Consider the following 19,030-nt stretch of genomic DNA (forward strand, 5'->3'; position numbering starts at 1 on the left):
TGTGTATAGTTCTGTGCAATTTTATGAGATGTGTAGACTTGCATGACCATGACAATCAGATCCTCAACTGAATCATTGCATAAGATGCACTTGTGTTACCCCTTTATACATACATTTCCTCCCACCCATCCCTAACCCCTGGCAACCACAAATCTGTTCCACATGTCTATAATTATGCTATTTCATGAATGCTACATAAGTGAAATCATGCAGTTTGTCCTTCTGAGACTGGCTTTTTTTCACTCAGGATAATTTTTTTGAGGTTTATCCAAATTTTCGCATGTATTGATCTTTCCTTCCTTTTCATTGCTGAGTAGTCTTCCATGATATGAATCTATGCAGTGTGTTTAACCATTCATCCACTAAAGGACAAATGTGTAATTTCCAGTTTGGGACTATTATGAATAAAGCTGCTTTGAACATACGTGTACTATGGGAAATAAGTCTTCATTTCTCTGGGATAATTACCCAAGGATGAAATTGGTGGGTCATATGGTAAGTCAGTTTTAAGTTTTGACACGAACTGCCAAACAATTTTCCAGAGTGGCTGAAACCTTTTGTATTTCCATCACCAATTTATGAATGATTGAGTTTCTCCACATCCTCACTAGCATTTGGTGTTATCACTATTCTTTTCTTTTTTTTTTTTTTTTTTTTTTGCCATTGTGACAAGTATGTAGTGATGTATCATTGTAGTACTAATTTGCATTTCTCTAATGGCTAATAAGTATTGACCATCCTTTTGTATGTTTATTTGCTATCTATATAGCCTCTTGATGAAATGTCTATGCATGCCTTTTGCTCATTTGCTAATTGGATAGGTTTTTTTTAATGTTGAGCTTTTTTCGAGATTTTTATATAGTCTAGATACAAGGCCTTTGCCATATATGTGCTAAGCAAATATTTTTCCCAGTGTGTAATTTGTCTTTTCATCCATTTAACAGGGTCTTTGGCTAAACTAAAGGTTTTAATTTTGATGAGGTTCAATTATCAATTTTCCCTCTTACAGATTATACAATTGATGTTAAGCCTAAGAACTCTTCTCCTAATCTTATGTCCCCCAAGTTTTCTGTGTTTTTTTCTAGAAATTTTATAAACTTACATTTTAACGCTTTTAATTTTCAGCTCCTGTGTCCAGTTAGGCCTCGTATCTCTTTAATATTATCTAGATTACTTAGAGTACTTTTTACTTGTTTGAATTTCATTTACTTCCCATTGCAATACAAGCACTACCAAAGCATCCTTTTATATGGGAATGGTATTTCATTTTTGAAAGATCAAAATTGCCTCCACTCTTGGGTGATTTTTCTTAATCTGCAGGACTTCGTATCTTGGTTTCTTTGCAGCTTATTAAAAGACATGCTGACCCTGAAGGATCAAATTGAAAAGCTGGAGGACTGGGGCCCTGACCTTGATCAAGGGACACTGAGGTAAGCTAGAGACTTGGGAAAGACTGAGAGGTTGGGGATTTGTGTCACTTCTTTCCCTACTACCCTTCTATTGTTAATAGGCAATAACAGGAAGTAAGACTCATAAGCAGGAGTGCTCTCTGGTGGTCACATCTGAGCACCCTTTTCCTGAGTAACACCGCTTTTCTCTGATGACACAAAAAGCCTAGACTTTTCTACTTTACCTAGAAACTCGGCTACCAAGAAACTCTATGTTAATGCCACCTTAAGATGAGTACCTTAAGGGAGAATTGGTTTTCTTAATCTTTGTATGTCAGCACCTAACAGTACAGAGAATACATCCAGGAAATAAATATTTGTCAAAAACTGCATCCTTAGAGTGCAAGGGATCTACCTGTGTTTGTCTTGGATGCCCCATGAAGAGTTCTTGTGTTGGTGTTCACAGTCTCCAGAGTTTTCCTGATGTTGTGTCTACTCACACTTCTTACAGACTCTTCTCAAATAAAGGTTTAATTTTCCGTTTTCTTTCCTTTTTTTTTTTTTTTTTTTGAGACGGAGTCTCACTCTATTGCCCCAGGCTGGAGTGCCATGGCACGATCTCGGCTCATTGCAATCTCCACCTCCTGGGTTCAAGCAATTCTCATGCCTCAGCCTCCTGAGTAGCTGGGATTACGGGTGTGTGCCACCATGTCCGGCTAATTTTTGTAATTTTAGTAGAGATGGGGTTTCATCATGTTGGCCAGGCTGATCTTGAACTCCTGGTCTCAAGGAATCTGCCCGCCTCAGCCTCCCAAAGTGCTGGGATTACAGGCGTGAGCTACCGCACCCAGCCTAATGTTCCATTTTCTTATTAGTAATAGAATATTAGAGCTGAAAGGTAGCGATCAACTTGTGACACAAGTTAGATTTCAGAGTCCTGGCTGATAGTTTTTCTGGTTTGAAGAAAGGCCCCTGAAAAAGAAAAAAGTCCGTGTCTAACAACCTCTTTTAACTGAAATTGCCAGCTTCAATTTTAACTCAAGCCCAAGAGTTTAAATTGAGTAGATTTTGGAAGCAGTAAAAGAGAAAATTCTTTTTTATTAAAGGAAGGTATCATTTATTTGGACCTCTTACATATTAAAAGTCACTTACAGATCAGTGCAGATCTATTGCCTGGGGAACAAATTACTTTTAAGTGATATAGTCCCACATTTTGAGTCACAATCTTATTTTGCGTGAGTTGAAAGAGTTTTTTTCACTATCTTTGGGCTTTGGAAATTGCAAACTATAAAAAAGGGAAGAGGACAAAAGCCAAGAAATATTCTGCTTTAGAGAATTTCCTCCAAAATCCAGCTGTTAGTATTACAAAAATGTAGATTTCAGTAGCAGGTGCGGGGAGGGAGGGAGGAGTATCAAAAGACTGAGGAGAAAGATAGAGAAACACACATAAATGAAAGTGAGATTTTTTTAAAGGGAGGAGTTTGGAATAATATGCAAGAGGAAGGCATCACACACATATATGGAAATTCTCTGTGCTGGGGATACACAGTTTTGTGTACACATTAAAAACAACAAAAAACCAAGCACAAACTTAAAAACTAGAAACAATTCAAATATCCGCCAGTTGTCATTTGGATAAACTGCAGTACATGTACGTGATGGAATACTACTCAGCAATAAAAAGGAACAAACTTCTGATTGACCCAACAACATGAATGAATCACATGCATTACACCAAGTGAAAGAAGCCAGATTCAGAAGACTACTTATGTACTTTGTGCTTCTGTTTATGTAACTCTGAAAAAGGCAAAATTGTAGGAACAGAAAATAGATTAGCAGTTAGTTACCCAGGTTTAGTGGAGGAAGGGGGACAGGGATTGACAAAGGGGTATAAGGAAATTTAGGGGCTGATGGAAATATTCTATATCTTCTTGTAGTGGTTATTACACAACAGTATGCATTTATCAAAATTCATAGAACTGTATACTTTAAAAAGTGAGTTTTACTGTATTAAGTTATATCTCAATAAATGTGTCTTCAAAAAAAATGGCACGAGTTCTGTCTCAAGAAGCCTACAGTCTGATAGAAAAGGCTACAGAAAAACAAATGCGGTAATATATCTAAAGGTGAAGCTTTAAATGTAATTGTTGGTTGAATTGGTGACTCACACCTGTAACCCCAGCACTTTGGGAGGCCAAGGGAGGAGGATCACTTGAGGCCCGGAGTTTGAGACCAGCCACGGCAACACAGTGAGACCTCCATCTCCACAAAAAATTTAAAAAATTAGCCAGGCATGGTGGTGCATGCCTGTAGTCGCAGCTACTTAGGAGGCTGAGGTGGGAGGATCACCTTCTGGACTCAGGAGGTCAAGGCTGCAGTGAGCCATGATCAGTGAGCCACTGCACTCCAGCCTGGGCAACCGAGTGAGACACTGCCTCAACAAACCAACCAACGCACTCCAGCCTGGGCAACCGAGTGAGACACTGCCTCAACAAACCAACCAACCGGCAAACAACAAAAACAACAAAATAAATAAATAGGTAAAATTGTTACAGAAGCAAAGTTAGTAGCAATGGCTGTAGGCTTATTCTGGTGAAGGGAAAAGTGAAGATTGTTAGAAATAGATACAGGAATAGCAAATAAAATGTGGGAAAATTAAAGGAGAAATTAGTTAATAAAATTAAAATAATATCACATATATTGGCTCACTTATTCTTCATAAAGAAATAGAATAACTAAGAAAGGCATGAAAAGGGAAGGAGGGAAAATTGGTGAAATTATTTTTTAAAAAAGCAAAACAGAAATGAAAGTATTTGAAAGAACTTCAAGCTACAGAAAGGACTTTGAGGTGGCCTTTGGGTGTTAGTTGGCCTAATATTGAGCCCCCAAGCCATGAAACTTTCTAAAATTTCCATGTGAATTTCTGGGCTTTCATTCAGAGACTGACCTTGTCCCAGTTATCTTTGATAAGTGCTGTATGAAGATGTTTACTCTGTAAATAAACTAGGATACCAAATAAAAGTTGATTGTCACAGCACAGCTCCTCTCTAAATAATTAAACCACCCAATTCAGGGACTGGTGATGAATAAAAAATGTTAAAAAATAGCTATACTGTATATTCTCTAATTCACCTATAAGCTACTTAAGGATAAATATTCTTGTTACTTGTATCTAACTAGTATGATGCCTAGCACAATGGCCACTTACATAGGATGTGGTCGTTATGCATATATATAATGTATTTTTTATATATATAGATTTTTTTTTTTTTTTGAGATAGTCTCATTCTGTTGCCCATGTTGGAAGACAGTGGCGCCATCTTGGCTCACCGCAACCTCTGCCTCCTGGGTTCAAGTGATTCTCATGCCTCAGTCTGCCCAGTAGCTGGGACTACAGGGGCACACCACCACAGCTGGCTAATTTTTTTTTTTGTATTTTTTGTAGAGATGGGGTTTCACCATGTTGGCCAGGCTGGTCTTGAATTCCGGACCTCAAGCGATTCTCCCGTCTCGGCCTCCCAAGTTTTGGGATGACAGGCATGAGCCACTGTGACTGGTTGCATGCTTATTTTAACAATTAAAACATTATGAAATTATTTCATATAAAAATGAAAAATCTCCTCCTCCCTTAAAGACAAACACAATGAACGTTTTAGTATATTTATATTCTTCCAAATTTTTATACATGTATTTACACATTGTTGTTTTGATGGGATTGTATTATACATATTGTTTTGCAACTGCTATGGCACTTAGCATATTTTCTTCAACAATTTTCTATGCTAGTAGATGTTATTTTACTTTTTTTCCCACTCCTATATAATGCAGGGCTTGATATTTGAATTTATGAATTTTATTTTGTTGGCTATTTGGTACTTTATAATCAATGTTTGCCATTACAAACTATGCCTCAAAAATCCATGCCTTGATTGCTCTTGCAAGTACTTCTTTAAGCATCTATTTCTGAGGCTTGGCACGGTGGCTCACGCCTGTAATCCTAGCACTTTGGGAGGCCAAGACGGGTTGATTGCTTGAGCCCAGGAGTTCAAGACCAGCCTGGGCAACATGGTGAAGCCCTGTCTTTACTTTTCAAAAGAAGACATACATGCGGCCAAGAAACATTTGAAAAAAAAAAGCTCAATGTCACTGATTATTAGAGAAATGCAAATCAAAACCACAATGAGATATCATCTCCCACACTGGTCAGAATGACTATTATTAAAAAGTCAAAAAATAACAGATGTTGGCCAGGTTGTGGAGAAAAGGGAACACTTATACACTGTTGGTGGGAGTATAAATTAGTTCAACCGTTGTAGAAAGCAGTGTGGCGATTCCTCAAAGAGCTAAAAGCAGAACTACCAGTCAACCCAGCAATCCCATTATTGTGTATATACCCAGAGGAATATAAATCATTCTACCATAAAGACACATGAACGTGAATGTTCACTGAAGCACTATTCGCAATAGCAAAGACATAGAATCAACCTAAATGCCCGTCAATGACAGATGGGATAAAGAAAATGTGATACATATATACCATGGAATACTGTGCATCCATAAAAAAGAACGAGATCATGTCTTTTGTGGGAACATGGATGGAACCGGAGGTTGTCATCCTCAGCAAACTAACTCAGGAAGAGAAAATCAATACCACATTTTCTCACTTATAGGTGGGAGCCAAATGATGAGAATTTATGAACACAAAGAAGGAAACAGACACTGAGGTCTACTTGAGGGTGGAGGGTAGGAGGAAAGAGAAGACGAGAAAGGGTAACTGTTGGTTACTGGGCTTAATTCCTGGGTGATGAAATAATCTGTACAGCAAACCCCCATGACATAAGTTTACCTGTGTAACAAACCTTCACATGTACTCCTAAACCTAAAATAAAAGTTAAAAAAAAAGAGAAAGAAACCTCATCTCTACAAAAAATACAAACCTAGCTGGGCATGGTGGCACATGCCTGTAGTCCCAACTACTCAGGAGACTGAAGTGGGAAGATCGCATGAGCCTGGGGAGGTGGAGGCTGCAGTGAGCCATGATCACACCACTGCACTCCAGCCTGGATGTCAGAGTGAGACCTTGTCTCAAAAAAAAAAAAAAAAAAATTAATTTCTATAAGTGTCATCTTTAGAACTCATTTTTCTTGAATCCTAGTATACTCTTTTTCCTGCTATATCTCTGCTTTTCAGGGTATCCTGAACGTCTCTTAGTGGATGATTAATTTAAAACCTTTAAAAGCATTCTTTACTTGTGACACGTGCAATTGGCGTTCACGTCTCAGAAGGTGATGGTTTGCTTTCAGCCCATGTCTTGTGCTTACTGACAGAAACCAGCCAAAACCATCTGTTGTCTCTACCTGGCAACCTATAGGAGACATGGGAAGAGAAGAAGAACCAGACCTTTTTGTGGACAGCTCTTTTGCAAAGCTGTCCGGCCTGAATATTCAATCTGACATAATGACTTACATTCACAAATTCTAAAATTTTAAATATTTAAAAGAAATATTTTCTCAGAAACATAACTATGTTTCTTCAACTTGTGTCCTGGTAGAAGTTTTCTAAGGGGCAAGGAAGGCGTAATGAAGAGAGAAGCATGATTTATTATTAACTGCTATTGTGTAAATGCATACTTCTAAAGTATTGAAAATAATCTTGTTAATCTTATGGTTATACCACTTACAGTCTGCAATTTATGATTACACTATGAATTTGCTCTAAGAGGAAGAAGTTTACAGAGTAAAAGTAAACTTCAGTGAAGCATTTTATAAGATTTGTCAAAATAATTGAGATTTTATTGTACAAACCAGAAAAATATAAGTTTCATTTTACCCAGAATTATGGATGTCTTTTTAGGTGAATGCTTGCAATGAAGTTTATGAATTAAAGAAGAAAGTCATGGAAAGGCTGGAGGTAAGATTTCAGTTACACAATTCAAACAATGATAAAATCAGATAATTTATGTCTAAATACAGGGGTCATTCATTGCCTAGAATGTGACGGTGCACCGCATACTAGTCTCTTTCTTTTTCATTTCATTTAATTTATTATTATTATTATTATTATTATTATTATTATACTTTAAGTTCTGGGTTACATATGCAGAACATGCAGGTTTGTTACATAGGTATACATGTCCCATGGTGGTTTGCTGCATCCATCAACCTGTTATCTACATTAGGTATTTCTGCTAATACTATCCCTCCCCTTGCCCTGCACCCCTCAACAGGCCCTGGTGTATGATGTCCCCATCCTTGTGTCCATGTGTTTTCATTGTTCAACTCCCACTTATGAGTGAGAACATGCAGTGTTTGGTTTTCTGTTCCTGGGTTAGTTTGTTGAGAGTGATGGTTTCTAGTCCTATGGCCTTCCTCCTCCCCTTTGGCCTTCTGCTTGGGCCAACGGAACATTCACAATCCCAGTGGACTCCCAGGCTCTCGCCCCTATGCTACTTCTACTTCTCATCCTGCCTTCTGGTGCTTGCCCTTCGGGTCTACATATTACCCATTCTTCAAGGCTCAGCTCACAGGTCATCTCTTCATGGAGACCTCTCCTAATTTCCATTACCTCAAAAAATAACTCCATCTTTGAACTCCTCCCACAAGATCTTAGACATTGAGGTAAATGTGATTGGGCAAATGAGACAACGAAAGAATGAATGTATCAACCTGTCAGCTGCTCTGAGTCCAACTTATCCCACCTATCTCGAGTAGATGTCCCCATCACCAAACCTCAGACACTCTCTGTTCCCACACCCTATTTGTTTTCTCTTTAGTGTGTATCTTAACATGTAATATAGAATGTATGTATGTGTTTAGCTGTTTATCACTTGTCCCCAGCCCCTGTAATAGATTGCATTCTTTGTCTATTTTGTTAACACTGTATCCTAGAACCTGTTAGCAGTAGTCACCCAATAAATATGCTTTGCATAGATGAACGAATTGAGTAGAGGAATTCAGTACAAGGACATCTTCCTACATTAATAATCTAGTGGTTAAAGATTAGCATGTGGGTTTCATTTAGTTTTCTACCGTAGTGCTACCTTACACTGTGAATGTGTAAGTCTGCTTCTATTCAAGATGCACCTGCCAATGATCTGTTCATGGGACCTATGTGTGATTTCTAACATGGGCCCCCAATGTGATCCAGAGGAAAAGCACTCTGCGTTATCTGTAGTAAGACTTGGAGACATTTAGAATTTTTTAAGGTACTTGATTGCTCTTTTTTTTTTAGGACCTTTGCAAGAATGTGGAACTGCTGAGTGCAAAGCTAAGGATGTATCAAATGGAGGCAGAGGACACCGACTCTCACAGTTCTGAGGAAATAGATACGGAAGAGATGGAGGCCCTGCTTCCTCAGGCCCCAGCATCCTTTTTAGCGCAGAAGTCTCCTCCCTGCAATACAGCATGGTAAATCAGAGCAAGGGGCCATTCAGGGCTGGATGACTGCCCCAAAATGTATGGATTATGCTGGGATTGATTTTTTTCAAGTGTTGACTAAAATGTTTTGTTTTATTTTCTTTTGTAAATTATCTATGTTATTTAAAAGTCATTGGAGTTCATTGGAGTCATAGGATTTTTCTTATTTAGATAAAGATCTATTGCATTCGATATATATAGATTGCTTTCTTACTGCTTTAGATAAATCTAAAGATTTTGCTTTAGATAAATATATCTAAATATAGATAGATATATCTTCATGATCAAAGACATATGACTGAAGACCTCTTGTGGGTGGCTATTAATGTTAATTGTATTTTTAGTTAGTCTGTTCCTTTTTGCCTGAAAACTCTTTCAAACAACATTAAGTCAACACTTTAATTTTAAATTTTCTTCCATGATGGCTGCAAATACAGAGAAGCTTCTCTATATATTTCTATAGATATATAGAGATTTATCTATGTATAGAGAGATATAGATTTATTTCTATCTACATATCTATAGATGTATCTATAAAATCTATCTATATCTATCTAAAATCTTAAAAGATGGTGTCTATACATGATGAGGCAACCACCTCCACTCTTATCAGTTATGTTCTTTTCATAAGAAATTTGAAAAGTTTTGTTTGCTGGGCAGGATGCCTTACCCTTGGACAGTATTGGAAACACACTACCAGCAAATTCTGGCTCTTTGGATCCTGTTCAGGATCATTTACACCCTGAGAAGTAATTTCCTCTAAGAAAACATTTTTGATTCTTTTATCTCCAACCACCAACCCAGGTAGAATCTCAGCTCTGTCTTCAATCAAGTCCTTTGCCCATTTTAAAGAATTGGGTTGTTCTTTTATTTTTTGCTGTTGAGTTGTAAGAGTTTATGTGCACACCTTGCACATAATCCTGTCGGAAAGCCCATGGCATGTTGTTGAAATTAAATTGTTTCACATCTGTCTTCTCCTAATACTCCAAGGGATACACAAAAGCATGAATCTTGTCTTCGTAATTTGGGGACTTGACTTATACAAGATGCTCATAATGCTCAAACAGATGCGTGCAGGCCACCTCATGTTGACCATCATAGGAGAGAGCATGTGCTGCCTCTTTGAATTTGCAGGATACGATGTGCTCAGGTTAACCCATGTAGGAGATTGGGGGACCCAGTTTGACATGCATATTGCTCACCTGCAAGATAAATTTCCAGCTTGTCTAACAGTTTCATCTCCTATTGGAAATCTTCAGGCCTTTTATAAGGAATCTAAGAGGTTTGATACTGAGGAGGAATTTAAGAAATGAGCATATCAGTGTGACATTCTGTTCCAGAGTAAAAACCCAGATATTATAAAAACTTGAAAGTTTATCTGTGATATCTCCTGCCAACAGTTTAGTAAAATCTATGATGCTCTGGACATCTCTTTAATAGATAAAGAATAATTCTTCTATCAAGATAGGATGAATGATGTAAAGGAATTTGATGATAGATGATTTGTGCAAGTGGATGATGGCAGAAAGTTTGTGCTGGTTCCAGGATGTTCCGTACCATTAACCATGGTAAAATCAGATGGAGGCTGGGTGTGGTAGCTCATGCCTATAATCCAAGCACTTCAGGAGGCTGAGGCAGGTGGATCACTTGAGCCCCAGGAGTTTGAGACCAGCCTGGGCAACATGGTGAAAACTTGTATCTATAAAAAAAAAATTCAGTGAACATATGCCTGTAGTTTTACCTACTGGGGAGGCTGAGGTGGGACTATCACCTGAGCCCAGGGAAGTCGAGGTTGTGGTGAGCCTCGAGATCGTGTCACTGCACTCCAGTTTGGGCAACAGAGTGAGACCTGGTCTCAAAAAAAAAAAAAAAAATCAGATGGAGGTTATAACTATGATGCATCTGATCTGGCTGCTCTTAAGCAAAAAGTATTTGAGGAAAAAGAAGATATGGTTATCTCTGGGTGAACAGTGGACAATCTCTGCACTTCCAAAAAATATTTGCTGCTGCTCAAAAGATTGGTTGGTATGATCCTAAAATAACTCAAGTCTCCCATGCTGGATTTGGTGTGCTGCTAGGGGAAGACAAGAAGTTTAATATATGTTCAGATGAAACAGTTCATCTCATAGACCTGAAATAAGGACTAAAGTGATCCATGGACAAATTGAAGGAAAAAGAAAGAAGCAAGGTCTTAACTGCAGAGGAATTGAAGGCTGCTTAGACATCTGTTGCTTATGGCTGTATGAAATAAACTGAAATTTCCCATAACCGGTTGAGTGACAACATCTTCTCGTTTGACAGAATGCTAGATGACAGGAAATACAGCTGCTTACTTTTTGCATGGTTTCACTAGAACCAGATCTATTGCACATCTGGCCAGTATCGATGATCAGATGCTCCAAAAAGCTGCTTGACAGACCAAGATTATTTTGCGCCATGAGAAGGAATGGAAACTAGGCCATTGCATTTTATGTCTCCCTGAGATACTACAAAAGATTTTAGATGACTTACTTCTGGTTCTTGTGGTTCTATATATGAGCTGGCAACTACTTTCACAGAGTTCTATGATAGCTGCTATTGTGTGGAGAAAGACCGACAAGACTGGAGAGATAGTGAAGGTGAACATGTGATGTACGCTGCTATGTGAAGCAGTAGATGCTGTCATGGCTGAGGGGTTCTATATCCTGGGAATAAAACCTGTCTAAAGGATGTAATCCTGCTTAGGTTTGAACACTATGTTTTTACCGCAGTGGTCACTAGCATTGTTTGCTTTTTTTTTTTATAAGCATTATATTAACACAAGAACGTTTGTCAACTGTGAAAAAAAATAACTCTTACAACTCAACAACAAAAAGATAAACAACCCAGTTTGAAAAACAGGCAAATGACTTGGATACACATTTCTTCAAAGAAGACACACAAATGGTCAACAAGCACATGAAAAGCTGTTCGGCATCATTGGTCATTAAAAAAACGTAAATCAAAACCACAATGAACCACAGTGGGATACCACTTAACATCCACTAAGATGACTACAGTAAAAAAGACAGACAATAACTAGCATTGGAGAGGATGTGGAGAAATTGGAACCCTCGTATATCACTGGTGGGATTGCGAAATGGTACAACCACTTTTGAAAACAATTTGGCAGTTTCTAAAATGGTTGAATATAGAATTACCATATGATTCCACAATTCTACTCTTGGGTATATACTCAAAAGAATTGAAAATGTCCACACAAAAACCTGTACACAAATATTCATGGCAGCGTTATTCATAATAGCCAAAAAGTGGAAACAATCCAAATGTCCATTAACTGATGAATGGAAAAACAAAATGCGGTGTAGCCACAAAACAAAGTATTATTCAGCTGCAAAAAAGAACGATGTACTGATACATACCATAATATGATCTTAGAAAACATTGTGCTCAGTGAAAGACAGCCAGACACAGAGGGATATCCAAATGATTCCATTTATATGAATGTTCAAAGTAGGAAAATCCATATAGATTCAAAGTAGATTCATGGTTGCCAGGCACAGAGTGTTGGGGAATAGGGAGATGGTGACTGCTCCAGGGAATGAGGTTTCTTTTTGGGGTGACAAAAATTTCCTGGAATTAGTGGTGATGGTTTTACAGCCTTGTGAATAAACCAAAAGCCTCTGGATTGTACAATGTATAGAGTGAATTTTATAGTATGTGACTAATAACTCAAAACCAACCAACCAGACGAATAAGTAAATAGGTGAATGCCTTTCACTTATCGCTTTGTTGTGTTATATGGGAGGATTATAATCAGGCTGAGTTGCTCATCTTTTTCTCACATGATTACATTCTAATTAAGATTGCCTGAAATTTTGCCCAATCTCTTGTTAGAGAACTGGAAATATATTGGTTTAACTACAGCATATTTATGCACTAACATCTTGAGGAAGTTTGCCTTATGGATTAATTCAATCATTATGAATCGATTTTTGCTGGTTTTAGCTTCACAAGGTGGCCTTTTATTGATAATGTCCCCTAGTCCTTCCATCCCCTTTATGGTCATCCCCTATGTACTGACCATAAATCATGTGGAGATATTGGAAAAGATCAAAGGTTTTACACGTGGCAAGGTTTGAAAATTAAATAAATAGTATTCAAAAAAAAGAATATTTTATTCTTTACCAAGGATGTCTAAAATGAATAAAATTATCAGTGACACATTTTTTTGGTTCTGTACAGGTGATATGAAAAACCATACTTTACTTTAGTTAACTATGATTTTTTTCCAAAGAAAAATGTCTAGACCTTTTAAAATGAATATGATGCTTAGTAATAGAAAATTTAAATTTTTTAAACTTGTACTGATTTGTAAATAAAAATCAAATGATTCATTAATGTCAAGAAATAAATATGAATTTAACTGTACCAAAAGGATTTACCGTAGAACAGAAAAAACTAGATGAGTATATTCTAAACATAAGGAAAAAATTAAACTAAAAACTAAGACAAAATAAAAAGAATGAATGAATAAATGGAAGAGAGGAAAAAAAGATCAAAAATGTGTCTGGTTATATTTGGGTGATGAGATTATAGTTTCTTCATTTCTCTGTTTTCCAAATTATCTTTGCTTTAGAGAATTTGTTTTACTTTCCAAAAACTTAACGTTAAAATGTGTTTCTTTGAAAATGTCATGGTTTAGTATTTCCAAAGATGACTGGTTTTTTAATTTAGGAGGAACAGTGTTTATTTACTAGATACGTTTTCGTAGTGAGTTGTTTTTCTTTTCATAAGAAAGAACAAATCTGCCTTTGGTGCTCCTTGAAGGCAGGACACATCTGCTTCCTGTTATCAGCTCTCTGAGCCCCTTCCTAATAGAGTATCTTAAGAACATTGGCTCTTTAATAAATGTGTGAAGTGAAAGCAATTATGTGTGTAACTGCCAAGTGATAGCCAGTGGGGATAATGGCGAGAAACTTGGCTCTGGTTTATAAAACCACTGAGTTAGGTCACAAAATCGATCCATGGCTAGCTATAACTACGCTCTAGATTTTCTCTTCTGATGTATTATAGATGGTAATTATCTCAGGTAATTGGATGATCTATGACATTTCTTCTTTGTGTTCTTCTGGATTTTCTGCCCTAATATAATACATATAATACATTTATAACTAGAAAATAATAATGCAAGGACTTAGAATCATATAAATAAAATATGTCATAGGTGCAACCCAGAAGGATGGGCCCTCAAGGATTTAAAAAAGCTTCTATTATTTTACAAATAAAAGTCTGGTGCCAGGACAAAAACTGGGGCAAAGAGCTCTGAATTCCCGTTTATCACGTTATACTTTGTGTCCTGGGGAAAATCTAACTGCCTGTGCCTTTATTTGCTCAAAAAGAGACATCATATACCTCATGAGTGAGGTAAAGATTGCAATAACCTGCTAGGATGTGAGAAGGACATTTCAAAGGAAAGAACCCCACACTATCCAGGGGTTTGATTGTTTCATGGCTGTAGGATCTTGAAATTCCAATGCCAGACCTAGCATGAACATAAATAAGTGCTCCTCCATTCCAAGCTACTGCCTTTACAAATGTAAACTAAAGTCAAGAGAAAATTACTTAGTTGAAGTTTTACAGCTACCTGGGTGGAGGTGCCAGGAGCCTATCAATGTGATTATTTTCAGAATTTGGTTAATACAGATGTTTTCTCTCTTTGTAGGAAACATGCACTGAGGATTTTCATCATGTTTTATGTCCTCACCATCACTGGACTTTTATGTTACATACTATTTTTTGGTGCTACATTTCTCTTTGAAAGGGTGCTTCTGAGAATGCTTGGGTACCGCACCACATGGGACCTACGGGAGATGAGAGAGCCTTTCTTGAATTTGGAAGTGGAAGCCTTGTTACCCTCCTAAAGATACAGAAGTTACTGTCACCCTACTGACTTTCTCACCAGTAAACATTGTGGCTGTTCTTGTATTGTGCTGGCTAACTTATTTTTCAAGAAATAACATACAGGGTTTTTGTAAAGAACATTGTAATTGCACAGAAGTTGATTGATCACGGAAAAAAAATGAAAACAGCTTATCTTTACCTTTATGAATCACAATGCCTTCTTGAATCATTCCACACTTTGTTGAAAACATTTTCTTCAAACTACTAACCTTCCTTCTCCCCCAACATGGGGTACATTGAGACGACAAAGTATTATCTCCCGTGGTTATCTTCTCCATTTTGACCTCTGATGTCTCAAAAAAGAAAGCATAAAATTCTTTCCCCTCCACTGTATCCAATTTTACTTCAGTTGAATTGGAGCCCTATTTTGGAGATAGTTGGCATTTCTTGGCTTTTCTCCTTAACATTTATTTCTTCTTTTGATAATAGCACCCGAAGTTTACTTTGAAAGAACTATCCCCAGCAGGCCTAATTATAGGCGGTCTTTCAGTCAATGTCCCCTGTCTTCTTATTAATAAGAGCTGGAAAAATGTTGCATCAGACATTCTCTATAACTGAGAATTTTAAGAAGATTCACACACAAAAAAGGAAATGATTGGAACTTCGATTTTGTAAACCACTCCGTATGTTTTTCTACTTAAATTAGCCAGACTGGTTCTGTTGCTTACAATCAAAGGAAGTCTAACTGATACAGTAGAGAATTTTGAATGTCAGACTAGAGTGTTTTAACCCTAACTTTGTAGGTAATGGGAAAATGCTAACATTTATTTTTAATATAAAAAATAGTTATAATTAAAATGTGCAAAAGTAATATTAAATAGAACCAAAAAGAATAAATTAGAGGAGGAGGGCAGATGGAGTGCAAGGGCAGTTAAAAAGCCATTCAGTGGTACAGGTGGGCCAAAGAGGTGGAGATGGAAATGCAAAGACCATGAATGAAGCAGACATTATGAGGTTGGATCTTATGGCATTTGGTTGTGTAATGGATGTGGAGTTGGAAGGCTGGTAGCCAAGAGATATGGAATACGGTCCCAGTTCTCCTCATATTTGACTGGATCTTGAAGGATGAGTAATATTTTCACGGCAGAGATGACAAAAAGGCATTTCAGAGAAAAGAAAAACCATGAGTAAAATTTAGAAGCCAGGAATATCAGACAAAGTTAGGAAAGCTGGTGCAGCTATAGAGCTCACCATACCAGTTTGTACAGTCTTTAGAAACAAACACTATGCCTCATTCATGTTTGTGGTCTCTGGAATAGTGATTCCCAAATGCTGGCCCATGGACTGGATTCACTGGAATCTCTTGGGGAGCTCTATACATTAGAGACTTCCCCCATTCCCAGATATTTGGATTCAGTAGAGCTAATGCAGGATCCAGGAATTTTATTTATTTATTTGAGACAGAGTTTCACTCTTGTCACCCAGGCTGGAGTGCAGTGGTGCGATCTCAGCTCATTGCAACCTCCGCCTCCCAGGTTCAAGCGATTTTCCCGCCTCAGCCTCCCAAGTAGCTGGGATTACAGGCACGCACCACCATGCCCAGCTAATTTTGTATTTTTAGTAGAGACGGGGTTTCACCATGTTGGCCAGGCTGGTCTCGAACTCCTGACCTCAGGTGATCTGCTCTCCTGGGCCTCCCAAAGTGCTGGGATTACAGGCGTGAGCCACCATGCCTGGCCCAGGAACTTTATTTTTAAAAATAAAAGTCCAAATTGGGTAACCATGCCTTGGTACACTGGAGGAAAATGTGGTGCATAGTTTGTATGGACTTGATAAATACCCATTGAAGTAAATTAAACTATGTGGTTCTTATCTTTGCAGCCTCCCTATCACCTCACCTCAGTCCTATATTCAATATTTATCTGTTCAATAATTTCAATCACAGCCATTTTTCCAATGCCCCCATCTTCCCACACCCTTGAAATAATTTTCAACTCCTTTACTATCTTATTTTTGTGTTCCAGCAATCACTTGGCCATGCCAATTTCTTCTAAAGATGTTTTTCTTAGATCGGCCCTATTATTTGCATTTATTTTGTTACCATTTTTAATAGGTCTTACCATACAGATGGATCACCGTTGGCCTAATCCAGCCTGTTGTTTCTGCTTCCATGGATTGTCATTATGTACACAGCTGCTGAAAAGAATGGACTCCAATCATCACTTTTATCTTGATACTCTGTAGCCAGAAAACTGGGCATATTGGTTGCTAGAAATATGCAATTTGTTTGCAAGTGGTTCTCAAGCTGTGATATTTAACAGAATTCCAAAAAGAGGCATTTAATTATACATTTGTCTGAGCATCACCTCCAGAAGCTCTGATTCTTTAAATCTGGTATGAATCTCTGATATCCTCCATTTTAATAGATTCCCCTAACAATTCTGATGACTCAAAGTTTAAGAACCCCATGCTCTATGGGCAAAAGGTACCTGGGATTACAAATTAGCTGAGATCCCATACAAGGTTAATCAAGGTTCTTTGGGAGCAGGGTGAAAGGGTGAGCGTGAAGGAATTTCCAGGACACACAGAAAGGCAAAGAGCCAAAAGCTCTGGGAGCAATGACTAATATATTCAAAAGGTCTTGTGATAGGGACTGTGCTGACAGATCTTAAAAAGTCACAGTTATCTTGTTTACAGATACAAGGACTATTCAGACAAATTTATAGATAGAACTCTGTGTATGTTTTTTATAATCATCAGGTAAGTTCCCATAACTAGAAACAGTACTGGCTGATTTACCTGTAAATCCCAAAAAGAAGTAGTGAGTTCAATAAAGCTTAAAATCTTGTGATAGTCACATAACACTAAAGACAAAGTAAGTTAGAGGGCTAGATTGTTTTAAAAAATAAATTAATATTTTACTAACTTCCAAGGCATATTCGATTAGGATTTTGACTAAGATGGGATACTTTTCCCTGGGAGGTGAATATCTTTGAAGTGGGAATGGTAATATTTTCACATCAATTTGTTTTCAATTCATCAGCATCTCAAGCTGGAAAGCTGGAAGTCACAGTACTCTATTGAGAGAGGGAAACATTAAGTAACGTACTGAAATATTAAGAGGGTATGAATGTCTACATGTGGTAATTCAGCTAACTGCTTTTGGTTGGTCAGGTCGGGTTTTATTTCAGATATTTTAATGCCATATTCAACTGAGCCAACTGCTGTACTCTAAACCATTTGCTAAAAATGTCTGAATCACTGCATAAATATGTTTTTGGTTTTGGACTAAGAGGAAAGAACTTGAGTTTCACAAAATCTCCATTTGTCATGGTTTTAGGTGAAGACAGCTATGCTGTTGTGAAAAGAGCTTTGAACTTGGATTTAAAGTTGGGTTCAAGACATGATCCACTGTCAACTGTGTTTGGATGGGGTCAGCTAATCTCTCTCCCTGGAGGGGGATCCAAACAACCATTCCCCATCTGCTGAGAGTTCATAGCTAAGACCCTACTTTGGACTTGGCCTTAGTCAAAGACAATTGTCTAATCTAAGCTTCCTCTCCTTCCCTAAGGGTCGTCTGCCTCCAATGCCTAACCCAGGGTACCTTTTTAGAGGGCCATCCTAGCTGCAGAGCTCCTGGTGGGGTCAGCTGAGGCCTCTAGTGTAATTGTATCACATTTCATCTCCATCTGCCCCATTCAGCTTCTACCATCCCCTCCACATTTGTCCACCCTGTGAGTGTCCCCCAGTAAACCTGTATGCAAGTCTTTGTCTCAGAGTCCTTTTCCCAGAGAATATTACCTAAGACACTTGTGGAAATAAAGAACAGTCAAATGAGAACAAGCAGAGGCTATTTATTCAGAGCTTGCAATAACAAAGGAGTCCATCTGTTGCATTTTGGCAGAGACTTAAAGGCAGGCAGAGGAGTGGGAAAGCTTTAGAGTGGAAAAAAGGCAAGGTTGGATAAGTCCTGATTGGGACATCCCAGGTGATTGATTAGGGGTTGCGTATTTGACTTCCTCTAGTTGATCCTATGTTGGAAGCAGGGACAGAAATTAGGGGAGCTGCCAGTTATTTCTCAGGATTTTGTTTACACATATATAAATTGAGAAAAATAATACCTGCCTCACGAGATTGCTGGATTAAAGAACCTGATGTTTAATAGGTTTTGAGTATTATTATTATTACCATGAATAATATTTTTAAACATGTGAGATTGCCTTCATTAAGAACTTTGGGTTTGACCTAATAGTGAAGAAATGAATTTGAACACACTTCCTGATATATCTTAAAGTAAAAATAAGTGAACCACAAACCGTGAAGTCTTGCTTGACTGCTTCCTTT

General features: G+C 37.8%; 1 protein-coding gene and 1 pseudogene across 1 annotated transcript in view; both read left to right on the top strand.

The window, feature by feature from the left end:
- The window catches only part of SMCO2 (single-pass membrane protein with coiled-coil domains 2), a 38,340-nt gene extending 22,905 nt beyond the window's left edge, over nucleotides 1-15,435 (top strand). The window contains 4 exon segments of the mRNA XM_024257278.2: nucleotides 1,347-1,434; nucleotides 7,242-7,298; nucleotides 8,619-8,794; nucleotides 14,508-15,435. Of these exon segments, the coding sequence (XP_024113046.2) occupies nucleotides 1,347-1,434; nucleotides 7,242-7,298; nucleotides 8,619-8,794; nucleotides 14,508-14,706 (520 nt within the window). The 3' untranslated portion in view covers nucleotides 14,707-15,435.
- LOC100439760 (arginine--tRNA ligase, cytoplasmic-like) lies at nucleotides 9,871-11,517 on the top strand (annotated as a pseudogene).
- Nucleotides 15,436-19,030: the final 3,595 nt, after the last annotated feature.

Source organism: Pongo abelii, chromosome 10 (genome assembly GCF_028885655.2).
Source record: "Pongo abelii isolate AG06213 chromosome 10, NHGRI_mPonAbe1-v2.0_pri, whole genome shotgun sequence".
NCBI classification, from domain to species: Eukaryota; Metazoa; Chordata; class Mammalia; order Primates; family Hominidae; genus Pongo; species Pongo abelii.